The sequence below is a fragment of the Temnothorax americanus genome, unplaced genomic scaffold (assembly GCF_048541705.1).
Source record: "Temnothorax americanus isolate GAGA-0224 unplaced genomic scaffold, ASM4854170v1 Scaffold3, whole genome shotgun sequence".
In the NCBI taxonomy this organism is placed as follows: domain Eukaryota; kingdom Metazoa; phylum Arthropoda; class Insecta; order Hymenoptera; family Formicidae; genus Temnothorax; species Temnothorax americanus.
In genome coordinates, this window is record NW_027509442.1 from 8,465,039 (window position 1) to 8,493,032 (window position 27,994).

Sequence of the window (27,994 nt, forward strand, 5' to 3'; positions counted from 1 at the left end):
TTAAACAATGATATTTTATACAAATTGTATTTAATCCCACAATAAGTTAATTTAATAGAATTATATTACCATGTAAGAGAGAATAAATCTACAGAAATTATATAACAGTTATATATTTATAACATATATATGTAAATGCAAAACAATTTTAAAAAATTCGCACACGTATAATATGAGCAAGAAATAATGATTTTTCTACAATTATATGTTAAAGGTCTGAGATGAATGCCCAGTGAAAGCGAGCTATGCCGAAACATGCTGAATGGGAACGATATTGATATGATTAAATATATATGAAGATACAATTATAAATATTAATATATTCGTAATCGTAGCTAGTTTATGCGCAAAGATAATGAGAAGAAAATGAAGAATAAGTGAGGAAGAGCAACAGCGGACTAAAGTATTACTGGGGCAACTTACGTGAAATTAGGTACTCTTTTGTCTTGCGAATTTATGTATCGTCAAAAACAACTCTCAACGACAATTTGGCATTATCAAGAATATTATCTAATCGATCATTAACTTTTCTATTACGTTCTTTTTATTATGTGTCATATTTGAGAAAAAGAAAAGAAAAAAGAGAAAGAGAAAGAAAGAAAGTTAATTGGAAAATATTACACTCTTGATGCTGATTTTAATAGTCAACCTATTTCGTTTGGAAATGTCGGATTACTGAAACGTACATTATCGATGAAAAAACATTGTTTATGCAGTACAACCGTGATTAATTTTATTAAAAATTTACAGTCAACAAAAGATGTGCTAATCAATTGATATAGCATCTAGATGATAATCAATATTTAAATGCTAATTGTCAATAAATGAAATTGTACTGATCGATCGATTAAGATGAATATTCAAAGATTGAAAACATCGAATTTGAAACTTCGATCATCTTAATGACCAAAAGTCTTCATATATAGTTAATATGGCGCATAAATATATATAGAGTAAAGAGGACGACTATGAAATTCGCTCGACAATGTCGCGTAGCCGTAAGTATAGTTCCTAAGCCTTTAACTCGCCGATATCTTTTCTCTCGAGTGGAAACCGAATCACGACTCTCTTTATATTTCCGAACAATTCCGGATATTACCCGGAAACTCTCGGATCCGCTCGAAAGAGATGCGATCGGCGCGTTCAACTTTTTGTACATAGTCCTTTTGATATACGCTGACAGACTCCTAGATGTGAGAGATAGGGTCGTTCCTGTAGAGTAAGCCTGCGCGATAAGTTCGAAAGATATATCGTAAGGATCGTCGTGCACGTACTTAAGAGGATGGAGAATTAATCGCGAAGATGGTCAATCGAGGCGAGGAAAATATAAAAAGTCGAAAATTTTGGCAAAATGACACGGCTCAACCGTGAAACTCGGGTTTCATGTATTTGATATATTAATTCCATAAAGTAAACAAAAATCGCTTTTTTCGTTTTTCCTGTGACGCACGTGAGTATAATCTGTGAAAAATTGTCCAAATATATGGAGCTACGCACGATATAACGATTGAAGTAAAGATTGCAATAATCTTGTATGCTTTTTCATAAAATTTGGCTGCAAATAAGAAACATGCTGAAAACACTTAACATATTGTGGTCATAAATTATTCTTGCGGATTATACCGTGCTATACGTAGGTATATATTACGCAGATTTGCGAAAATGGGCGTTTACTTTCCCTCAGCATTTATTAATACAATTTATATAATTCATAAATGACTAATTATAAGATATTATAAATTTAGCCATGAAATATGGTCACGGATGTCTCAAAGTACATCTGAATGCCACAAAAATAAAATTATTATTGTAAAAAATTGACAAAGTTGGCTTTTCGCAAAACGAATTGTGTTCGGCATTAATTAACGTGATTAATAAATGTACATGTAGCATGCCGTGCCTTTGATCAAACATAGCGGAAATGTATTGAATGCAAAATTCACAAACTTTAAATATTATCAGATAAAATAATGGAATATTGAATGTCACAGATGATGTGTTCTTAACCCGTGCGTCGCTGTTTGTCGACATCATATATTTTTCCCATTAACCCGTAATATTCATAATTATATATAAATTCATAATTTTTAATGATCTTTAATACTAATCGACAGAGATTACGGTTCTGCTATAATATGCCATAATAAGTTTCATTTCTTTTTATGTTTAGACAAATATTTGCTCAGATAAATTCAAAAAAAGAAAACATGTGTTTCCGAACAGTTATATAGGGACCAAGAGTTCGTTTCTCCTGGGTACGTAAACATTGCCTATATGGCATGACGAAATACCGGGAAATTGCGATGACACGATCGAACAAGAGAAACAAAACGGACTGTTTCGAATTTCATTCACTGAGTCAAGACTTCGCAGCCTGAGAGAAAAATTGCATGCAAATCGGAATGTATTCCAAATCACGATCTCATTTCACGATTTTTCGCAGCGATAACACGTGACGAAATAAGATCTTCGGATTTTTTCGTTTCTTTTTTGTAATTTGTTTATTCCTATTTAGTTTCTTTATTAATAAGAATTCCATATCCGCTCTCATTTATTCTCAAGATCAATAAAAGAATCAATACTAATAAATAAAATAGTCAGTCGTTCTCTCATTGACAAGAATACTTTCCGTTGCATTTTTCATGCAAATGTACATTATCCCCCAATAGCACCAATATCCTATATATGTCCATATAACGTCCATGGGCATTCCGGACATAAAATGGACATTCATAGGATATCGTGTGCTGTCTGGGTCGCGCAGCTCGAGATAATTTTAATTTTCCTTTTTATATTGCTCTTTTTCAAGTCACGTATATTCTTACGAAATTTGTATTTTAATTGCGTTTTTCTCTCGCGGCACATGAAGTAGAAAATGACAAACAGATACGAAATGCACTTATTGTTAGGACAAAGCGTACAGACAGATCGCGTAACAAAGAAAGTATCATTTATTGATCGAAATGACAAATTATACGAGCTCTGCGCAAATCAGATCATCGTAAAGAATACTTATCTCGATATATTATTAAGATAATTAATTAACTCATACCACGAGTTATTCATGAAGTGCAATTATCCATTTTATCCATATACGTTTTCCCCAATCAATGTTTTTATTATATACCTTTTATATATGTATTTATTATCAATAACTTGACTTAATGAGTCCTTTTTATTATTGAATGCCCTTGCCGTATGCAAACTTTAAACGTACGCTTTTCATCAAGAAATGTTTTTAAAATTTTTTATAGATAATGTATATTAATATGATAATATCAATTTGATGAAAAAAAGTAATATACGCGAACATGCGCCGAAAACTTGTTGTTATTAACAACATCTTTTTTAACATTTTTACAAATTTACAAGTGACCAATCCGTAAAATCCGTCACTGTTTACTTGCCATTTTATAAATATTTGACTGTCTTCGTCCAATATTATTCAGTTATTAACAATTCAATTATTAATAATTCACGAATATTCAAACGAGATCTAGTTGCGCTGCAAGCTCGTGGCAATTTTCCATAAGTATACCAACTCGACGATTACACATGCACGTTATCGTAAATCAATTATTAACGGTAAGACTAAGTATACTGTACCATCTTAAGCGGCGTGCGTGTTACATTGTCAATATTTATAGCATTATATCGCAGTTCTAATATGATCGTCATTCGTGTTCATAAAGTCTTATCCTTTCAATCTTTGTTAATATACTCGAATTCAGCCCCATTCATTTTTCGTCTCTTAAATAGCGTCATATCCTCGATGAATTTTCTATCACGCTATTTTGTACGATTTTTGTAACAAACACGATATATTCGCAATATATTCGCCAATTAAGAATGTCGATGTGAACATATGATGTGACACAACGATACACAGAACTGTTTCTATAATCAAGCAAAACATTTTCCGATTATTAATGCTGTATTTATTATCACTATTTCGATCTTCTATAGTCTTTTATCGCTACTTTTCTCCTCGCGTTCGACGACATTGATGACATTCTGTAGTTAACGATACTGTACATAAAAAGATGATCATGTGTGTATATACAATTATATGCGTATCTGTACGTTACTTAGATTTAAACTATAGGTCGTAACCGAATTTAGGAGTCAACGCAGCGAAAGCGAAAACGGATCTGTTTCGCGTCGAGATTTATGATTAACATCAACGATCATAATTGCGAATTGGTCAATCCAAAATTGCCTAATGTCACCTTAAAGTATACATGTACGTTCATTCTCAATTTATGGGGAAACGACGATAACTTTTGCTTAATATCTAGTCATTAGATCGTTAGTTTGACCTGAATTTGTGTCATTAAAAGGACGAACCAATTTAACATTTTTTTTTTAATTTAAATTATTTATAAAAATTATTTATACACAAATTCTCTCGAAACTTCCAATTCTGTCAAAATGCCTATTGCACAAGTGCGCTGAACACAATCTTCTATAATCTTTTCTCTATTGCGTAATGTGCTAAAGAAACTATTATGTTATTATCCAAATATTTTGGAAAACACATTTTATATTTATTATAACGTTTTATAATTTTATTATTAGGTATATTATTGTGATAAATCGTTATGACATATTTCTCAGCGACACAAATTCGGGCCATTTTATGCCTAAATTAAGCGAATTCACAAGTTAGATTTAATATTAATTTCCATATTAAGCGCGCATATTTTTGATCGACATTCCCTTAAGTCTTAAGTGATATAAAGTCGTAATTGCAACATACGGCAGGTAGGATATCTCCTTTTAAAATTCTATGAACAATTCACCTTTTGTTCATTATCTCATAGCAAATATAATTGATGTATTTATATATCTTTAATTATTTTTTTTTCTGCATACGCACTGAAAAATGGTATTACGGCAAATTTCAAACGGCAAATCTTATTTACAAGATTGTTATTTAAGATCATTAATTTCTTGCCAAGAAAAAATTATAACAATTATGTAGGTACCTAATAATTTATAAACTTCTTTTTATTCGCAAACGTTTGTAAACACAACAAAAATCGATATGATGTACGCTATAACATAAATCGATATGACATACGCTAAATATGAAAGTTGGACTTTCAGTTCTACAAAGATTGCACCGAAAATGATGATTATTGATGCATATAAATCTTCTAGCATAAATGTTGTTAGTATCAAAAATACAATACGACGTTTTAAGCAAAAAGCTGAAACGAACTTTTATCGCTATAAGGTATCCTTAAATTTTTTGTAAGAACTTTGGCAAAACATATTAATCTAGCTAGAGATTTTGCAGAAGAATATAGAGAAATATTTGTAGAACTGTTTAATATGTATATGTCTTCTCTGTGCTTGTAAATTCTTAGATTTTTGCAAATTAGCGATCATGACTTTCGGTACAATCTTCGTGCTAAAGTATAAGATAATCTTTTCAAACTTTATATAAAAAATCGATATATTGTTTCTTGATATCGTGATATTTTATATATTAATTATAATGTTCTCATTGGTTTTATATTCATATGCCTTTTAAGAAAATCAATGTTGTAAGAAATAATTTAATAAGCGAACAATTTTAGTTTTTGTCTGATCTACTCTGATGATAAATCAATCATAAAATAGCGTAATGTTATTCACTATAGACAGCTATATAAAGTTTACATTGAAAACATAGCCTTCTTTTCGCAGCTATATATATCTTCCATTCAATTTTTATAAATGCCATCCGTTAAATTGTCACCTTTGGACTGAGTCACCTCGGATTAAATATATTGGGACTATTGTACATAAAATAGGCTCAATCATGTAAAAGTCACAGAAAATCAACAATTACAATTACTGTAGGAAACGAAGATGTCTTACGAAATAAACTGGAAATTAACAGAATTACTTGGACTATTTTATTGTTATTTCTATATTTTATGACAGATATTTACGAAGTACGCGATACGCATAAATGCCAAGATAAATTAACAAAAGAATGGACAGAATGGATATTATGTCAAAATAAGTATTTTATTTACAGGCAACGATAAAATATTATCATTTAGAATTATCGTTAATAAACATTGGTCCAGTTATCAATTTAAAACAAATTTTGTTTAAATTTAGTTTTGCCATTTGTAAAGAAAAATAATAAGATGCACGAACATTCATGTGTGATCAAAAATTCTTTAATTTCGACATTTTATCTACCTATTAGCGATTCCCTAATTTTTTGATCGATCCAACGACGATAATACGCTACGCGGACGTAAACTCCAGGTCTGTTCGCTTTGCCGCAATGTTGACCCCAACTAGTTATCCCGTATAAACTGAAAGCTCCTAATATAAAAAAGAATACAAATTTTAACAGTGCTGTCACGAATACAAATATTAATTTAATTTAATTTATTTTAATATTATTAATTCAGAATATATTTTCTTTTTTAAAATAGAATTTGCAAACTTTTTAATTCTCAAGTAAAAAATTATAAAGAATTATATTCTTTCCAGATGTAAAAATTTTTATAATATTTTTTGAATTTTACTGTTACTTGCCCATCCTATATACATATAAATATATTTTTATAATTCTGACTGCAATCTATAGTATATTTAAAATTTTTCATTATGATTAATTTTATTGATTATATTTCAACATTACCATTATGGTAGCAGGCTAAAGGGCCTCCAGAATCGCCATCACATGTGTCGATACCCTCATCAAGAAATCCAGCGCACATCATTCCGTCGCTTATGGCACCTTCACCATAAACATAACTAGCTCGGCAAACTGACTGATCTAACAAGGGCACCCAGCCATATCGTAAATCCTTTGATTGCGCTGCAAAAGAATCTGAAGTGTGTGGATCCTACGAGATTCAGTTTAAAGTAATTCTCTCCAATATTTCACTTACTCGTCTTGCCTGTTTCAATACTGCCGAATCCGCTGATCGTGCAATTCAATCCCGGCGAATATTCAGTATTTTCAGACGGTAAGCAAATTGGCATGATATCTTTGCCAAGCGGAATGCCAAGGCCTTTAAGTAGAACCAAAGCAATATCATTGTTCATCCTATGACCTTTACGAAAGTCTTCGTGCACGTAATAATCCTCGATATTGGCTTCCACTTCCGTTCCTTCGTCTATCTGATAACGTCAAACACAATATAAATAAAAGTGCAATATGTCTAAATTGTTTAACGAATATATGCATGTAAATATTTTGGGGAATTTCGTGATGATATATAACTATATTTACTTGATTTACTTACATCCGTGTTATAATCTCCCGCACGTACAAAATAGGTGCCTTTGTTGTAACCTTCTAAACAATGTGCAGCTGTTAACACGTGTAGAGGTGATATAATAACAGCACCACACCAATGATTTGATCGACTGTGCCCTCGAACTCGAATGCTGGCCTAATTATCATTTAACAATCTCTTGTATCACTAATATCTCGCTACGCATCTGATCGCAATATTTATTTTAACATTAAATATAAAATAACTTATAGATGGCAACAATTCTTCATTAATTATCGCAAAAAAATTAATCTAACATTTTCTTTGCAGTAAAAATTATTTACCTGCCAGGGATAAGTGCCTTTTGGTGCAATGGAGCCATGCACTACTTTTTGAAATATTAAGTCACCATCGTCATCGAAATCTTTGGCGCGCTGACCACAATTTGACGGAAGTAACTCGTTAATGCTTTGTTCCGGATGTTCTTGGCTGTTTATCCAGTATGGCTGCTTAATAAGAAGGAATATCGGGAAATAAACGAACAAATCTCATGCATACACATGTGCATATTATAAAGTTTTGTCTATTTTGAGATTGTTATCAATAATATAATTATTACGACTTATGTAAAGTCATATTTTACCGTATATTTTTTAAACAATTAATCTTTAGACTTCCAAGATTATTTGCAGAACACATAAACTCCCAAGAGTCTCAAGTGGAGCGGAGATTTGTCGGAGAAAAAAGTGGTATAGGACTTTTTTGACTTGATTTGATTTTCGCAATTAAGAATATGCTGGTGCAAAAGTGCCCCAACTTTTATAAACATTTGTGTACACATGAAAGTTCCAAGGAACTTTCAATCATGTGGAAATTGCATATTCATGTGGAGTGGAAATGTACAATTATATAATACATAGACCTCGTTATTCGAATCAAAATCCCGATGCGGGATCTCGCTTTTTGCGTCGAAATTGTAAACCCATGTAAAACTATTTTATGTTAAGAATAATCGTTGTACGTTCAAATAGAAGAAAATTGGAAGTGGCGTATAATGAATAAGTACTTAAATAATGTTTATTTACTGGATAATGTAAATAGTAATCTATTTATTATCTTTTATTAATTATATATAGTTTGTTAGTGGATATATAATTATTGTGAATAATTGATCAATTCTTTCAGAGTATATAATTATAAAAACGTTTAAACACAAATTCTAGCTGCTATGCATATAGTCACAATGTTCTTCTTTGGTTCCACAACGAAGTATTCCATCTCGCATGTTCCGCCATAAACGCACAATATTTTGTAAATGCACATCAGTTGACAGTTATTGGATCTACAAAATTCTCTGATTAAATTGAATTCCTCACTTTTTAAATTATGATATGCACGCTAGCAATCAATATAAATTATTATTCCTAAGGCAATGCGACGACAAGAGTAACATAAAGACTAGCAACAATAGAAAGATGAAAGCTTCTAGTGTAAGTAACAAATATTGGTAAATCCTACAAAAAGTCATAGAAGCTCACTATTCTTTTATATACGTTGTTCGAAAATTACGTACATACATTTTATTCCAGTTCTTTTGTTAACAACTTTTTAATAAACAATGACCGACGGTTAAAAGTTAAAATCTTTTGTACGTTACTTAGGAACACGTCGTTTACAATAACATATGTCAAGGTTAAGATCGTTGGAGGTGGGTCCGATAATCTAACGATTTATCAAGATATTAATTCAAAAAATTTATAAACTTTTTTACATAATTATAAAAAAAAATCATTTTATAGGAAGAGTACCTCGCCCCATTTGGGAGTTGAAAAGTTAAGCATTTTACACATACTTTTCTGTATATAAATATATCAAGTTCTAATATTATTGTAGAACGTATAGTCTCAAACGCACAGCCTAACAGATGATAACATTTAATCTAAAAAATTATGATAAAATGAATGAAGATTTGTTTTATTTACTTGGGCATTGTTAACATCTCCAGGTGAACAAATTACACCTGCGTCCTCGTTATGATCGCAATTATGTTGACCCCAATGATTATGTTCGCATCGATATAATTGCGATTCGTTTCCATGACAGAAAACCTATTTTGCAAAAATTAAAAAAATTATTTTAGAATATTAATAAAATACCGATTAAAAAAACAGCTAAATAATTAGGGGAAATTGAAGATATATTAATTAAATATAAGGTATATATATATATATTTATAGAAATATTAAATAAAGTAATATAAATAAGAATTAAAAAATTAAACGAAGGAAAATCTCAAATATAAATATAACTCAAATGTAAATTAAAAAATCTTTTACAACAAAGATTGTTCAAGTAACAAATCTCTTTCTGCAAGAAATAAAAAATTAAATATAAGTTACAAATGTAATACTTCATCGAGCCATATTGGTCCTTGGCCAGGCCCAAAGAAACCATTTTTCTTAGCTGTTGCAACACCACCGTATCCCAAAGATCTGCAAATGACTATTGCCGTAGCATTTGTGAAATCATCATCGCACACGGTACCCCACACGCCATGATGACGCACTTCTACCCTTCCTTGCATAGGATTGCTGCCATTCACCAAGCGCAACTCAAACGGTGCCTGAAACCGAAATCGTATAAAAATAAACAAGTTTATCTATTTTTACTTTTCTCTCAACTCTCTTACATCGCAATGTTCCGGATTCTCATCGGAACGATCTGGACAATCGACCACCTCGTCGCAAATAAAAGGAGTCGGTATGCAAGTTGGACTATTGTCGCATTTCCAATAACCCTCCTGACAAGTGTTGACCGCGGTCTTGCAGATGACTCCAACAGCCTCTTCCGGTTGACAATTATGAACTCCCCATCTATAAACGGAAATATAAATACTTTATTTAGCTCTACCATAGTTCTAGTAAAATCGTTATTTTAAGCAACGTGTAGCGATCGAGTGTTAGAAGAAATATATTATGTTACAAGAAATAAGAATAAATAACATCTCAATCTTTTTACCCGTTAAAATCGCATTCCCGTAGTGTGGTCTCGTTTCCGCGACACTTCAACTGATCTACCATAAATCTCGTTGGTGGATCGAGATTTCCATAAAATCCACCCGGCCTAACTTCTAAAGCTCCAAGATCGAAACCAAGCTCTTTGCAAATAACATCAGCATTGATTATACCAAAGCCGTCGTCGCATACCTGTCCCCAATGTCCTAGAACTGTTTGACAATGTAAACATTGATTAAAATTATAAAACATAGAAAGAAAAGAGAAAGAGAATAAAATAATTGAGAATCAATAAAAATAATAAAAACCTTGTTGTATTACTCTAAAACATACTACATTATATATTTTTATCTACTTTATTTACTTGTCCACCTTTTTTATATATTCTTACAGTATATGTACTTACTTTTGACTTCTATTCGACCCTCATAACTATTATTTGCGCCAGCTAAGCGGATACCGTAATCAAAATTTTCAGCCGTGCAGATACTCTCATCGCTGCGATCATTGCAGTCGTTTTTACCATCGCAAACTTTTGTTTGATTTATACACTTGCGATTATCGCAAATATACATGCCATCACAGTTCACGCTTCTCTCCTTCAGTTCGTAATAATCGAACTCTTTGTCTGGTTTGAGAGCACCAGTCAAGCCGATGTTACTGTTACTCAATAAACACACGTTGCCATCCGATCTAAAACAGAACGTGCAGATGTATTTGTAACTTTATTAATTGTACATCATTATACACAAAAATAATAATTAATCTCCATAATCGATGTAGATCTCAGTGGACCTATTCTATATAACTCTCAACGACAATTTCGTTGTCGTTATATATATATTGTCGTTTAGTTTAATAAATAAAAATAAATAAAAATTTTTTAACAAACTTATGGTTAAATGAGCGACAAGTAAAATCAGCTTCTTTGCATCTTAAAGCACAGGTTTTTAAAGGTGTATTCAACCATTTCTCCATATCGTAGCCCTCAAGTTTATGTTTTGCAGATTTTTCAAAGAGATTCAAATCCATTATACATTTTCTTTCGTCAGCTCCGTTTGTACAATCCTAATAAATAACATTACATTAAACTTTATAATAATTATGTTATCTACTCTGTATTGCTAATTTCGTTACTTGAGTAAAATAAACGATAAACACAATAATGAATTTATTAAAGAACTAAGATTTTTTAAAAACATAGAATTTTGGTAACCACTTCAAGTTATAATTCGTTTTGTCAATACACACACATACATGCGTTTTAAAATAGAAAAATAAAGAATTACAAATTAAATTTTAGCTTACAACCTCACACGCATACATATATTTATTACAAATATTTCTATTAACTTAAGATATACATATACCTATATATATGTATATTCTACAAATTAAAAATTTGCAAATAAAACGTTTCTCGTCTTTAAATTTTCGTAAATAATTGGCATCTGTTACATGCTATATCGATCTGCTTTATGTCGAATTTTGTGTATATTGTATAAACGTTTATATCTCACCTCCTCTCCATCGCAAACCCATGGAGAGGGAATGCACTCTCCTGGAGTACATTCAAAATGTTTAGATTTGCATTGGCCAGTCAACATAGACCGTTTGGAATCTAAAAAATAAAATAATTAATCGTAAACATAATGTATATTACAATTTTTATTTTGCCAAATCCCATCACTTTCTTCATAATTCAACTAAAAAGTTTCGGTTAGTAAAACGAAATCATATCAAATCTATACCAATATTTCCACAGGCAGGAATATCGCAATATTCACGCTTTCCAGTTTCTGTGAAGCACCACGGCCTCGATTCCTTTATCGGATTAGGATTTCTGCAATAGTTATGCGTTTGCAGTCGATCTCGAATTTCTTTATTAATAACCTACGATGATAGAAATTAAGTTGGACTTTGATTTAATCAACGGCATATTTTTTTAGATATACATACACATATACATAGAAAAGTACCTACATTTATACGTAAGTGATGTGCGATTCTTTCATCGGCCCACGGAAGACATTTATTTCCTGATATTGTTACATTGGCTTTGCCAGCGTATTGATTTCCTTTTCCGTAAACGCAACCTAGGCAGGCAAATATGAATAAGTAATATATTATGTTATATATGTATACATTATATTTATTCAATAATTCTTTAATAATACCAATATCATCATAAGGTCTCTTGCAAATAAAAGAATGCCCTTTCGAAGTAGTTGCGCAATCTTCAGTGTCCCAGAAGAAATAATCTATGTCACAGGTCGATTCGGGTCGTTCGTGACACGAAAATTTTCGTTTCATCACGATGCAAAGAGGACGAGAACCCACCCATGGTGGTTGTTCCGTATCGTTCATCCAGCCAGGCCACCATTTTGTAAATCTAACAAAATATTTAACAAAAAATTCAAAGATATAAGAAAATAATTCTTTTAAATTAATTTACTTTTAACAATCAGGAACAAATAAATGCGCGTTAACTCAAAGAAGTTATAATTGGCTTGATAGAAAGAGAAAAGCAGATCGGTAATTTATCTTATTACATAGCTAAAGATGCAAAGATATATCTAAAAATTAACACACACAATAACAAAAAATATTAAACAAATTAAATAAAAGCTATAATATTCTGAAAATCATACTTGAATTTAGCATGAGCAGACTCCGCCCAGAGCCACAAGGTGCGACTCATGCTGGCAAAACCGAAGCCGGAAGTCATAATCGAGCTAACTTCCGGATACGATTGCAACAACCACTCCGAAATAAAGTTATTTTCCGTCTGGCTAGTGATGTCGATGAGGCGTGCATTCCTTCGTTTGCAGTGTTCCAATGCTTCAGCATGATTAAATCCGTTATCTGGACCAGCTAAATGATAGCACTGTCCATTATAAGGTACTTCATCCTTGTGACAATGCGCGATTCGATTGGGAGTACATCGCACACCAATCGCATCTCTATCCACGCGACACTCTTGATTATGTGTGAATCTAAATTATCATCATTCACGGTACATTTTAGCGTAATGATTTTTGCTACAATTTGCTTCGTATAAAAAACATTGTGAACAAAAAATGGCTATAAACTTAAGAGACGAAAAAAAAAGTAATAATTACCAACATTTTATACTATATAGTATTATTATTATTATGCGTGTATAAGAAATCCAGATTTTTATTACCTGAACATCTTTATCTAATAAAAGGAATATTTTTAAATCTTTGATAACTTATGTCTTACTTGCACGACTGAAATCTGGTTTCATTGCCGAAGCATGTTACAGTGTTTGCAGCAATCCAAGTTGGCATCTCATTGCGATTGTTTCTGCCTTGCCAAGCCATTTCTGCGCCTCTATAATAAACAAAATAATCCGTACAATAATACATTTTCCCGTTATCGGGTTTTCCGTTATTATACGGATATATATATTTTTATATACAATATATCGAGATACAAATTATATTCTGCGAAAACCAGATCCTACACATTAAGATATATAAGTTTAACAAATAAGTAATAATTTTTACTATATTACTATCTTTATTTATTTAATAAATAAAGTTAAATATTATCAAAAAAATTAGTATAATATAAAAAAATAATTATATATATTTAGGTAAGAAATCCATTAAAAAAAATATATATATATATATATATATATATATATATATATACAGATATTGTATCGTTAATTGTTTTTACAGTCGTTTTATGATATTGAAAATATCTACACACATATGTGCATAGCTAAAAAATGTGTAAGTATAATAATATAAATACTTTACAAAACAATTCCAACACAATTTTTAAGCTATAATAATTTTTCATTTTCTATACCTGATATACCCGAGTTGTCTACATAAAATATGAGCTTCCTTTAAAGTCCAACTATTTCTGGAATCGCATACAATGCCCCAACCGGGTAGCACACCTTGCACCTCAACATAACCATTATTAGGCCCAGAACCGCCTCTCAAACGAATAGTCTATTAATAATATATTAAATAAAATATTACTTTTTATATATTATAATTAAGATTAAATTTTTTCAATTTATCTTTACATAAATGTTCTCACCTGACCAGATATAGGCGTTAATCGAGCAGACTTTTCCGAATGAATCAATGGGTGTACTGGGTGCACGTAATAAATTGGGAATGGAGGTTCTTCTAGAATAAAATTAAATAAATTATTTGTTTTACTTATTTTATTTGGCTATCATTTTACTGAAACAATGTGATATATAATAATTTATATTGTTATGTTGTTGGTGCCATGTATATATTTGACATATATTTGCACGATTATAGTTTTATACATTAATGTTTCCACAAAGTTAATTAAAGTCATGCAAAAGCATAAGAAAGAAATACATGCAAAGGAATAAATCTAAGTTTATAGCTAACCAACTTGTGTATAAATAAATGTAATGTGTAATATATAAATATAATAATATAATGTATAATTAGTATATAATAGTAAAAATAGGGGATAGTTGTATTTAAATTTTTTAATATTGCATATCTATATAAAATTATTATATAAAATAAGAATATAGTATGAAATACGTATTATAAGTAATTTGAAACATTCAACAAATAATATTTTGTAAATAAAGAAATTTAAGTCGGTTTATCATTGATTTTAATTCTAGGTTCATAAATCTAACACTGCAATACTATTCTATGACAAAAAATGATAATACCTCGTCAGATCCCTTGCAAAAGCTTAATTTAAACTAAGAAGTTCATTTTATTATTGCATGATACTTTAAGCAGCATAACAATGCACAAGAAAGCAATTACGAGAAAGCTATAAAAAAATCATTGACGAATAACTTACCTGTATTATTTATTTTTTACGCGCGCACGCAAGCACTTATTGCATAGATAAAAACATATAAATTTATATCAAATTAAATCATCAACTTACTTTCTTGAAACGGAGCTGTTTCGATATTAAAAAGTTCGAGATCGGTATTTTTCGGACCGATTCTCATAACGACAGATGAAATCGTCGTCGTCTCAGTCTTATTTTCGAAAACCAGCCTGGGCTTCCAAACATTTTTGTCATCCAATACATCTACGTCGTAATCATTTATTTCGGGTTCTATAATATTCGGAGGTCTCAAATCTTCATTACTTATCTCCGTATCGCTACCGTTCCAATGATTATCTTCACGTTCAATTAAATCACTAGATAAGTTGGAATCGCTTATGTTACCAGAACTAGGCAACTCTTTTTCTGTCATAGAATTTCCAAACTCCCGTCCTCTTCTTGACAACTCGGGTTGTTTGTTTGGGATTTTTTCTGTTGTCGTCATCAGCGTCGCAAAAAACGGTGTATAATTATTTTTATCTGTTAAACAAGAAACAGTTTTAGCTAAATGTTTAGATGTAAATTGCTGTGAAATTCAAGCGTACAATTATCGTCACTTTTGACTAAATTATTAAGCTTAAGCCTAAGCGCGCAATCAATAAAATAATAATACAATTTCTAGCAGATAATTAGTACATAACAATCTCTAATGCATATATTATATTAATGATAAGTAACTACCAAACTGCCAGTTTCTGTCAAAATAATCAAAATTTAAATGAGAAAGAGAGAGAGAGAGAGAGAGAGAGAGAGAGAGAGAGAGAAATTTCATAATATATATATAAAATTTTTAAACTCAAATTAATAACTAATATAGTAATAATAAGTTAAAGATAATTGATCGTTAAGAAAAAAATCAGCAGGTAATGTAAATTAATATTAAGCTTCATGAAAGAATAAATTGTGTGATGATCAAATAAGATATATTAATAAAGTAATAAGTAAGATATACTATTAAAAGTATCATTCCAATTCATAGGTTTTTGAGTACTATGTGATTGCTGGCTCTTCGAATGTCCTTGATTATCCTCAATTTCTTTCGTGATGTAATGACCTTTCAAGCCATTTGCATTAATATATATTCCATTTGGATAAAAGTTTGTTCTCGGATATTGAGTTGTATTCTCAGATTCTGCGACAAATTATAAAACGTTAAATGAAGGTAACTCTTATAATATTTTATGAAAATAATATATAAACTATTTGAATGATGTTTTTTATCTATCATCTATATAGAAATTTGCATTTGTAGTATGTATTTACTCTCAAGTAAATAAACAAATTTAAAGATCATAAATTCACCTACGAACCTAAGTTTACTTGATTCTTTAAATTTAACAAAACATTTGTTTTTGACGCCCACTCTGCCATTTTTGCATCCGTCTTTCTATCAACCGTGCTTTGCTGATGTATATTATTTCCGAATTGCCGTCGTAGTTTATCGTCTTGACTAGCCATGCCTACGAAACATTGAACTTTCTCATTCATATCTAGGTATACAAGAAATTTTATGTCAAAAATACTCTATATCTGACAATAAGCTACGTAAATTCCTGTTATAGATTTTTTTCTACTGATCGGTTTTTGATTAATACTTTTGCATGAGTAGGTTTACATCTTTTATTATTATCATCGAAGTTCACACAATATAATAATCGCGTCACTTTTGGCGCGTGCACCATAGATTGACCATCTCTCCGATGTAAATATTTTATTATATTTAAACATATAATTTATTTATTTACTTATCTTACTGTGTATACATTTTCAATTTTTCACTATTAATTTATAGAATACATCATGCAACATAATTTCCATGCATATCTCATTATATTTCATGCATCATAACTGCTAAGAAGCACCGTTATTTATATGTATATACTTGCATTGTTTCAATGATATCATGTTGATATAATAAAATCTGTGTACACACAATTCACAAAGTTAATTCATGCAACGTGCAAATATTTGTCAATAAATTTGGCAACAGCATATTACTTTAGATTGTATTATTAACTTACTTTGTGTATACTAATTACAACAAACTTCTTTATATTTTAATAAATATACTATATATATATAGTATATATATTTATTTTTAAATATATATAAATTAATATTTTATTTACCGTGATCCCACGGACGTGTCTGAATTTCCGGCTGTACTTGTTGATTTTGCTGATTATACCATGTACTCGGTTTAAAACTAGAAGATCTATTTGGCTGATTCCAAGCGGTATTTTCTTGTCCTGCCCAAGCAGGAGATAATCTATCTTGTCGCGATTCATTCTGATTCCAATCTTCAGCAAATTTATTGCCACTGTTTAGCAAAACATTTCCAGCGGGTGAAAAAGTACGATTAAAACTGGGATGATAAAATCTTGGATTCGTCCTACTATAATCTTGCCTATTTGGGGACAAATCATGATCGGTCCTTTGAGTAGTTGGCAAATCACTTTTAGCAACGCCAAAAAATTTTGTTTCGTTATGTTTATTTAGAAACTGATTACTGTCTTCATTGTATCCTCTAGGAGGAAGATATGATTGAAATCTTTGATCTGTTTCGCTCGATGCAGCATGTTCGGAATAATGATGATCGTAATGGCCGGAATCGTGATGGTGGTCGTGATCAGAAAGCCAATGACTATCACCTGCATTTGGAGTATATCCTCGGTATCCTTGATCGTATCTTCGATCGCTAGTAGTAGCAGTAGAGCTATCTAAGTTCCAAGTTGAATTTACTGGTGGATTTGACATAGGTCCATAATTATGGTAATGATGATGATGATGATGATGATGATGATAACCGGGAGGATAATATCCATGATCATAACGATGATCTTGATTTCCATGCTTGTACCACGATCCTTCTGGACGTACAAAATGATAAATTCGTTGTGCATTTGGATCAGTTCTATGGTTTTCCGCCCATTGCCTATCCGAATGATTTTGAAATTCATAATTACTATCAGAGGATTGTCTCAAATTTCCACTACTTGGTTTCCATTCTGGACGATATGGTCCATAATCTTGATATCGGTTTTCTCCATATACATGGCCGTAACTATTATGATAATTAACGGTGTGCTCAGAACGATTATAAAATGGTCTCGGAGCCATTGTTGTCCACGTTGGTATCCAAGGTGAGTTTGAAGATGTTGCAAATGGTCTCCAGGTTGATCTCAATGTTGGACTCATCGTCGTGTTATATTCCGATCGAGGAAGATGGCCACGGAAGCTAGACGTATGATTAAAGTGACTTGGATTTGATCGTGATGTAGTACCTCGAAATCCAGCAAATGGAACCCAAGTACTATCCTCTGTCCTGTATACTTTGTCATCAGATTTATCTATTAAATCAGAAAATTATAAATTTATAAATATATCTATTACAATTATTTTTAGAATATTTCAGAAAATATTAATTAATAATAGATTCCGTAAAAAATAATTTACATGTATAATCGTTTGATTAATGATTGTTTGATTCATATTTAATATTGATCGTTAGAGAAATATATAGAATTTGTCAAGATATGCTTTGCCAATACATCTACAAATATATCGCGCACTTAATTAATTTCTTATTATTATGGCTTACTTTAAGAAAAATGCTAAATTACTAAAATTAACAATTTGCCCTATTTGTTACAATCATACCTGTTTCTGTTTTACAATTGGGTACGTTATATGGCCAATCACAGACCGTTGTAATAGGATTAAAAGCTGTTCCAGGACCACAGTCCATCACATAAGTAGCACCGTTTGCACATTGAAGGAACTTTTTACATGTCTCAGGATGGGGCAATAGTCCGGTGAAATCCACAGGACACGTGATTTTTTTAACTTCAATATATTGCGCTTTGTCGTGTTCAGATTTTACATTTGGAGGTGTAAGTGGAATTTTTTCATCAGATTTAAAAATATCTGTATAATAAAATAGATTTAAATAAAAAATGTTTATTACACGATAAAAAAACGAGTTATTTCTTCTAGTAAGTAATCACTTAATGCTACCTTCGCAACCTTTTACATTATGCGGCCAATCGCACACACCAATAGCAGGGTTGAAAACCGTTCCAGGACCGCAATTCATAATATAAGTTGCACCGTGCGCGCATTGTAAAAATTTCGTGCAATCTCCATCGTGTGGTAATAAACCGATCAAATAAGGTGGACATTTTGGTTCCTGTATCAAATACCAAATAAATAGATAAAGTAGAGTAAAAGACAAAATTAAATTTCAATTTATGATAAATAATGATACATTTTCAAAAAACGCACTTGTAATTTTTGTAATTTTTGATTAATTTGGAAATCAGAATCTGGCTCCCTGAAATACACGGATTTGTCTTCGTAGCATTTTACTTTATGCGGAAAATCGCATTCCAGAGTATCAGGATTAAAGTGAGTGCCTGGAGCGCATGGTTGGAGAAATGCACGACCCTTCCAACAATTGACGAAAAATTTGCAATCTGGTGGATAAACAAATTGCCCTGTAGAATTGTCATCGGGACACTGAACATCCAATCGAGAATTATATCGAGCCACTTTGTGCTGTGATTTTTGTGAAAGAAGTAAATTTTCCTTTCGTGGTTTCTATGTAAAAAGACAAAGCCAATATCAATATATTATAATGCAAACATCTAATAAATGTTATCAAGTCAAGATTGAAATAAATTTAAAGAACTTTCAGATGTTTTTCAAGTTTTTTTCTAGAATTTGATCATGTAAATTTTTTCTTTTATTTAGAGAGAGAGAACACACACACACACACACACACACTTTGAGAGATCATATATAATATATAATATAAAACCATCTTATGTGTGTCAATAAAGATATATTGAATGGAATTATTATATTATGTAATCTTGAATATAAAAAAATTCTGCTTAAAGACATAGAAAAAAATTACCGTGCTGTCAATAGCTACACCTTCGTACAAATCCTCGTGCGTTTCTTTGGTCTCGTCGTTTCTCGATGGATGCTTATGCTCAAAATCAATCTCATTTTGAGGCCGACCGCGAGTTCCATATTTTGATTCATCCTTAAAATGTCCGTAACTTTTATCAGACTCTGTCAAATCTTCATATTCAAAAGGAAATTTCAGACTTTCTTGTTGCTCCAACTTATCGAATTTGAAATTGCGCTGTTGTTCTGGGATTTTTTCAGAAATTTGTTCAGAAACTTGCTGAGGAATGCCAATTTGTGTTCTTTGTTCAATTTCGCTATCCGAAGCCTTTCGCCAAGAGCTCCAATTCTTTATGCCAGATTTGGGTGTAATATCGTCTTGTGATTGATACCATTTTGAAGTAGGAGATGTTGTTTGAACACGCGGTTCCTTCTCGTTGTCAGTCGAATGCCAAGGAAGCACCGACTCACGACGCTCTGGCGGTTTCGTAGTTGTCAATCTTGGATCATAGATCTGCAATAATAATAGAAATCAATAGAAAAACATCAAACACAGACTTAACTTTTATTGTTAAAATTAATATACCAGAACAAATCAATATTTATGTCAAATTTCCTTATTTTATTAGCGTGAGTAAAATATTTATATACTTTAAAATTAATAATAATAAATATATTTTTTTATTTGATTACAATGAATACAATAAATTACATACGCGAATAAGTGAATGAGATATGTTTGACAATTCTTTCTTGAATAATTGCTTTATTCCTTAATTTTTGTTGATAATCACATGTATTTTTTTTTCAAAATTAAGATTTGAGCACTCGGTATAAATTAGCATATATGATTTAAATATCACACTTTTATTTATAATTATATTATTTCCGTTTATATCGATATGCACGGGGATATATAATTATTTATTTCAAACTACGTTATATTTTACGGTAGAAAAAGATTTAAACATAATTTTTGAAAGTTCTAGCAATTTAATTAATAAATATTTAAATTAATATTATTTAAAAGGATAGTTAATTATTGTATGTACATCGTGTGCGTATGCAAAAAAAATATAATGTTTTACATTACAAAAAAATATCCCTCGGAATAAAAAATTTAGATAAATATAAAAATAAATTAAATGATCATATATCAATATTATTATTCTCAATATTATTATATGTGACATGTATTAGTAAGTTCAAGTTAAGAGAAAATATATTGACGACACACATTTTCAGTCTCCGTCTAATAAATTGCACATTTCTGCAGTCTGTCACATCTGGTACTTAGGAAATTTGCAATTACGTTTCAGATATGTCGTTATATAACAGAGGCGAACAATCAATGCAAAAATTTTTTAACCCAATTCATTAGGTTCTGGGCTCAAAACAGCACGCTATTTATTATATATATTATATATATACACACTATATATATATATATATATTATATATATTATATATTACATCGATAAAAAAATAAAATATATTTTTATTTTTATCAAACAATCAATTTGAAATTAAAGTAAGTTTTCTCGCTCTGCTATCGATCTTGGAAAAAATAATAAAACTCTTGCATTTTGCAAATTCACATTTTCTCGTACACATTATTATACACATATAATAAACATTGATACTTTTGGTAACGCCAAATTCTTTTTATTCGAATTTTAGCCAGCCCAGTCCACATTTAAAATATGATTTTAAACTTTCTAAACAGAAACAAAGAAAAATAAAATTATAATAGCTACATGTATCACTAAAAGTCACTCTCGCAAGCAAACAATTCCACCACGTACCGCGGAAGAAAAAACAGGTACATAAATAAGACAGAAAGCGATGTAGAAATAACTAAAACACGGCGTCATTTTCGATACTTCCACGATACACCGAGCATCGTACTATACTAATCCTCGTCTCTTTCTAAAATCGCCAAGCTTGAATACTGATCAACACCGTCTTAACCAGAAACAGATATCAATATACTCGAGGAAACAAGTGCTCTGATTCATGGAAATCGGAATGTTATCACTTAGAAAGGTCGAGGATCATCTCAAAAGATAATGAAACAGAGAGAGGAGAAAAGAATTCTCTCGCGGCATGATGTGTGCTCACGCACACGTACATAAAATAGAAAAAAAGGATGCCGACAAGCATGAGAGACGACGCAACAAACGAACAACTGCAAACAGAACTGTTTGCCAATTGACGATGAGAGCGAGCAAACTTCTGCTCGTTGATAATTAATGCGCGCCGGCTTTATAAAAGGACCGACACGAGAGACACAGATAACATGGAATGACAAATGGATAAGATTGTTATTTCATTCGACTGAGCTCCCTTTTGGAATCTCGTCACGGAGAGAAGATACATTTACAATATATCGATGATCTCAACATCATGTTTTACAGTTTCTGCGGGAACTTAAAATCGCAGCTAATACGGACCCGCGTCGGTGGGTGCAAGTGGGAGGTAACTGAATCGAAAACGTAAGTGAGCTGACACGTCTCCAGTTTACATTTACCGCCGCTACACATTATATATATGTATAATACTTGCTGCAGTCCAGATATACCTTCCAGGTATGTTGACACCGTGTAAGAATTGCCATCCTGTGCAAAAAAATAATGCACAAAAATCTATTAAATAATGTTTTTTTTTAATTAAGTATTAGACAGTAATAAAACTATAGCTTAACGAAATAATAAAATAAGCCAACTCATATTTTTAAAACTAGATATTTGTTTTCACATTCCATGACACAATATAAAATCATTTTAATAAACTTCACGAACTTCACTCTTTACTCTCTTGGTTGCAGCGAAAAGTGATAACAATGTAACAAAAGCAATAAGAGCAGCAAATGAAACAACATCATATTTCTGAAAGTCACTTTTGCGTGTGATACACTTTTCGCGTCCACGCGTCAGGATGTCTCTTTGATAGTCGCCTATCACTGTTCCTTGCATCCTTATTGCATCGCATCGGTGTGTTTGCTATTATAAGTGACAATCGATGACGATAGATATCGCACTATCATAACTACTTTCGATGCTCGCCAAATTACATTTCTGCGGTTCGCCGACTCAATCAATGTCAATCTACGTACGAAAATAACTGGAAAATAACTTAATAAGGTTTTCATTTTTAATTGTGCTAATTGTAATATCTTATCCCTTAACGTAGTGCATACGTGGGTCTACGGCGCGCGACGTCCAAGCCAAAGTGATATCTGCTCATAATTGTAAAATCGCAAACCTGCCAGAAGATATTAAATTTAATAAACGATGTTTATATCAAAATGACTATAAAATCGTCAATTTTTTAAAATATACTTTAAGGCAGCGAAAAATAGCGTCGAACGTGACAGACCTACGTATGCACTTAAAAGGTACCGAAAAAATGTATGTACATTAAAAGTTATTCTTTAATTAACAGCAGAGGAATTGGTTATTACACTAATGGCATAATGGAGTTTCAATAATAAATAGAACAAGCATAATTTAAAATAATATAATTTTATTTGTACAACAACGTCATAACACACAAGTATCTGTACAAACCAGAAATGGAATTTTTCAAAATATTTTTGCGTCTTTGTAATAGCTCATCCTCTCTCGTAAACTAAAATTCTCAACCACGATTACCACATCCTGTACGGTCTCTCAGAGGATAGTCACAAGTACCTATAGCCGGATTAAATTCTGTTCCTCTACCACAGCTCATCACGAAGCAACCACTCGAATCGCATTGTTGAAACTTGCTGCAATCGTTCGGATAAGGCAATACAGTCGCCTGTAAATAAACAAATCATCCATATTCATCTCTTACAATTAATAGCCACGATAAAGAAGAGAGAATATGAATAGAGGTGAAATATTTTATTCTATAAAAAGCTGTAGCAAAAAAACTATGGAAATGGAAGAAATATGTATACGAAGAAGCACGTATATATTATTTACAAATTTTTTGTTAAATAACATAATCACAGCTTAACTATACATTTATTTTTACTTATTATATTGTGTAATCTAGTATATAATCTATTATATTTTGTAGTGTATATAAATAAAATCTACACTACGAACCATGTTTAACAATTTTATGCATGATTACGTAATTAATTATGGATTATTGATATTTATCACAATTAACGAGATAAAAAGACATTTATAAGCGTATTATTTAGAAATGGGGAGGGGGGCGAGAAATTTACTATAATATCAAAAAATTCGAACAAATACAAAATGCAAAATATAACTTACTTTAATTTAATCAAAGGTTTTTAACTTTCCTAAAAGGAGCTCAATTGCTTTGCTTCGCTCTCATTCGTATGAGCGATTAACTTTGACTGACATTAATCTTTCTAGACTTTCTTCTACATATTTGTATAATATTTGTTATAATTATAATATATACTTACATCTGATTGTGTCAATACAAATGATGCTGTACACAGTATCAGGCAAAACAAAACTGCGTAAGACTTCATCTTGAAAATGAAGATCATTCTTTGATCGCGTTAATCGTCGTTTGACTCAACTTAATGGCTTTGCTTCGCCAAGAAATCGATCTTATATATAAAATCTTCGATAAATACGATTAAGGAAATGTTACATCAAGAGACACGGTAGTGTCTCGTGCCAAGTACACGCGGAGCGAGACCGACCGTGACTCTTTTACACGACGCGACGGGTTGCGAGTAATATTGCTATTACGCAGATACGTCTTTTCTATTACGTTTCTTGTATTTTCATAACCTTTAGTTCATGCAAAAGGGTAAAGATTACGCGAATCAACATTTCTCAAGCGCATCAACGGCAACATCTAAAGAAGAAAAGTGCACCTGCTGTCGCAATTTTATTTGCTTTATTATATATTATTACTAAAAAAAAAATATATATATATATATATATATGCCCGAGTATTTATTATAGAATATTGTTTCAAGCAATTATATATAATATAATAAAATACAATTCGCGTAAACTTTCCATATAATGGTTAAGATACATAAAAAAAACTTGGGTTGTTTTACAAATCTTTTTTTCAATTTTGTAGTTTCCATCTTTTCACTATCATGCGTATATATTTTTGCGGCTTGTATCTACAGATAAAAGCCTTCGCGCATTTAATTACATAAAAGTATAATTTTGTTGAAAATTTGTGGGAAATTATTGCAAATAATTATTTCTTCGATAATGTACTGATAACGCACATAATGACGACTTTGTTACATCCTGTTTCTTTATGAAACTATTCTTTAATTTACTTTTTATCTCCAAATTTTATATAAAATTTTTATTTAAAATTGTGACAAATATATTCAAATATATAAACAGATATTTAAAAAACATTTATAAACGTCATATGTATCCTACAAAAATTTATAATTGTTAACACAATTGTTTATTATTCGTACAAAATTTTATTTTACAATAACCTAAATGTCCTAAATATGTATTAGATATTATTTTAATTCTTTATAGATTTATTTATTAATATTTTCTTAAAAGAAAAGACCATTTCTTAAATATGCGTGCGTGTTCCTTATTCATATATATCGAAATTTATAACCAAATTTATAATCTCAAAAGACTATATTCGTCCTCAATTACATATACAAGCTGTTTAGAAAAGTGTTTATGAGATACCGGAACGTATATCCGATATGTAAGTTTACAAACAAAAAGGAATTCTTGTAATCGTCTTATGCATATAGGTCTGTTCGTTTTCGCTGCACTTCTGAACTAGTGCAATAAGTTAGAATTAAAGAAAATATATTTGTTTTATTCTAACTTATTGGATTAGTTTAGAAGTGCAGCGAAAACGGACAGGCCTTATGATTTATTTGTATAAGTGATTAACTCGTGAAACATATTTATATCTTCGGTGGGATTTCCACTTTCCTTTCGAAACGACATTTAGCTGCTATTTTGTTACGTAACCCCAAGTATGGATGTAGTGACTCGGATGTAGTTGTAGGCACTTTTGCAAAACGACGTAATTTCGGAGACAACAAGATTAGATTTTGGAAAAGACCAAATGCACTACTAGTTGCCCAATACAAGCTCAAACACTGTAAAAAAAAAAGTATTTTAAATTATTTTTTACGTAAAATTATTCTAATAAAAAATTAGTTTACAAAAAGATTTTTTTGCAACTTACCGATGGTACAGACATAGCAATGGGGATCATACCAATTGTAACAACTCTGAAAAAATTGGTCAAGTATCTCTGCCATTTCGTCGACTCTTTTACCCTACTCATACAAGTTATCTGTTATAAAAGGAATATAAAATTAGAATGTGCGATATAAAAATCTAGAATATAATTAATTTGTCAGATTTGTCCATAATATTCGTAAATCAATTCAGAAATTATATTAAAAACTTACTTCTATAATGGCTAAATTAAATAATCCCATTGCTATAGGAAGTACAAAAGGATCTGCTATAGTTAAATTAGATATCCAAAGAAATCCGTCAGTTGTAAACTCCTGATAAGTCGTATAAGCACCTGATAGAACAAATACATTAGAAATGTATCAATTCTTATTTTTTATTCAGATAATTATTTTATTCTTTTTGTAGTACATACTGGCATCCTGTTTAGGTAACATATAGCATAAATTTCTAATAGACATTGACAATGATATCCACAAAGGTACTTGTACCAGTACCAATAGACTAGCTTTAGCTGGATGACAATTTTCCCGAACAAGTAATTTATTCCATTGTTTCTTTACCTATAACAAAAATGACAGATATTTAAAGATCAAACGTTCTAGTCGATTGCTCTCGCCAACTCAGAAGTTTAAAGTAAACATGATAAAACATTACCTACAGAGATATTGTACAAGGATGTAGCATATTTTTTAGACCAATTATATTTATGTGTTCCATAATTTATCTCTTTCTTCATCTCTTTAGTTATCTCATCCATTTCATACTTGAGACTTTCCAATTTTGCAAATATGTATAGCTAAAAATATCACGATAAAAAACGCACGCATAGATATATTAAAAGACTTAAAAATAGCATTACACTTGAAAATATTTGCAAATTTACCTGATAGAAGGATAACGGTAACGTCACTGTTGTTCTCATCATAATAGTGGTAAGTATAATGACCGACCACCATGGTAAGCCTGTACAATCGTGCACAAACAGTAATGAATCTTGTGCGACTTTAATAGGCGCGCTCTCTGATATTGCTTTGAATATTCCATTAAATTGCATCGGAAGTTGAGTTTCAGCAGCAGACTGGATGCCAGCGCTTGAAAGATGTCTAATACCGTTGTGATACTGACCACTGCGATAAGGTTTATACCCAACGTGTTTCTTGCCATTATATAAAATTATATGGGAAGCAATTCGAGGATGAGACATATACAGAAAGTTGTTCTGTATTCCTGAACTATGTTTAACCGTGACATTATTTAACGTGAACTGCTGATTGCCGAGGGTCAAATCTTGTGCAACGTTTGTACAAGATGTACTATAGTCGTTACAAGCAGCATAAGGTAGAGCACTCGATAACATGTTAAAACAAGTGACATTATTAATAGAAATTTGACTGACTCGTTTAAGCCGCCACAAGGAAATATCAAAGTTTATTATTTTCATAATGTCATGAACTGGTCATACAAATAATAGTAAAAAAAAAAATCAAGTTATACACATGCGACAAAACATGCATAAAATTTACTTATTATTCACATTACACTTTTTCTTATTAGCATATTTATTTATTATTTCAGATATATATGACTATGAGAAGTCTTTTATAACAGTACTAAAAGACGGTATCAGATTATTTACTACAAAAGTAAGGTTAAGTTAGATTTTTTTAGGTTTGGTTACGATACGCCAGCGCCATAGACATTACCCAATGGATTTCTGACTCACTACATAGCCACGTACGTTCGTTTTCCGACA

General features: G+C 31.1%; 3 protein-coding genes and 1 long non-coding RNA gene across 8 annotated transcripts in view; 2 read left to right on the plus strand and 2 right to left on the minus strand.

Annotated features, from left to right (window-relative positions):
* Positions 1-5,892, plus strand: part of LOC143900015 (uncharacterized) — a 297,879-nt gene extending 291,987 nt beyond the window's left edge. Inside the window, exon 14 of the mRNA XM_077410901.1 lies at positions 215-5,892. Within this exon, the coding sequence (XP_077267027.1) occupies positions 215-236 (22 nt within the window). The 3' untranslated portion in view covers positions 237-5,892. The remainder of the gene's footprint in view (positions 1-214) is intronic.
* Positions 5,884-23,061, minus strand: LOC143900014 (uncharacterized). Of its 5 annotated transcripts, XM_077410896.1 has the most exons (29): positions 22,849-23,061; positions 22,501-22,665; positions 20,052-20,561; positions 19,418-19,732; positions 19,151-19,322; positions 18,794-19,060; positions 17,263-18,483; positions 16,444-16,593; positions 16,086-16,265; positions 15,188-15,613; positions 14,333-14,424; positions 14,093-14,241; positions 13,496-13,606; positions 12,901-13,245; positions 12,427-12,641; positions 12,233-12,345; positions 12,001-12,142; positions 11,770-11,870; positions 11,142-11,317; positions 10,656-10,942; positions 10,254-10,461; positions 9,925-10,108; positions 9,646-9,858; positions 9,218-9,343; positions 7,580-7,744; positions 7,263-7,412; positions 6,906-7,137; positions 6,653-6,832; positions 5,884-6,330 (listed from the first exon to the last, which is right to left on the minus strand). In XM_077410896.1, exons 1-29 carry the CDS (start codon positions 23,020-23,022, stop codon positions 6,194-6,196), a joined length of 6,906 nt encoding a protein of 2,301 aa, XP_077267022.1. In that variant the 5' UTR covers positions 23,023-23,061; the 3' UTR covers positions 5,884-6,193. The 5 variants fall into 5 exon arrangements, with proteins under 5 accessions (XP_077267022.1, XP_077267025.1, XP_077267024.1 ...); XM_077410899.1 differs by lacking the exons at positions 22,501-22,665; positions 22,849-23,061 and adding an exon at positions 21,853-21,994 and having other exon boundaries at positions 7,580-7,741; XM_077410898.1 differs by lacking the exons at positions 22,501-22,665; positions 22,849-23,061 and adding an exon at positions 21,853-21,994 and having other exon boundaries at positions 6,653-6,844; positions 7,580-7,741.
* On the plus strand, positions 22,495-23,803 carry LOC143900048 (uncharacterized). Its single transcript, XR_013257690.1, has 2 exons — positions 22,495-22,635; positions 22,875-23,803. It is a non-coding gene; the product is annotated as an uncharacterized LOC143900048 (long non-coding RNA).
* Positions 23,804-27,977, minus strand: LOC143900030 (cytochrome c oxidase assembly protein COX18, mitochondrial). The gene is made up of 7 exons (XM_077410947.1): positions 27,125-27,977; positions 26,900-27,037; positions 26,654-26,801; positions 26,451-26,572; positions 26,222-26,332; positions 24,477-26,132; positions 23,804-23,848 (listed from the first exon to the last, which is right to left on the minus strand). Exons 1-6 carry the CDS (start codon positions 27,680-27,682, stop codon positions 25,935-25,937), a joined length of 1,275 nt encoding a protein of 424 aa, XP_077267073.1. The 5' UTR covers positions 27,683-27,977; the 3' UTR covers positions 23,804-23,848; positions 24,477-25,934.
* Positions 27,978-27,994: the final 17 nt, after the last annotated feature.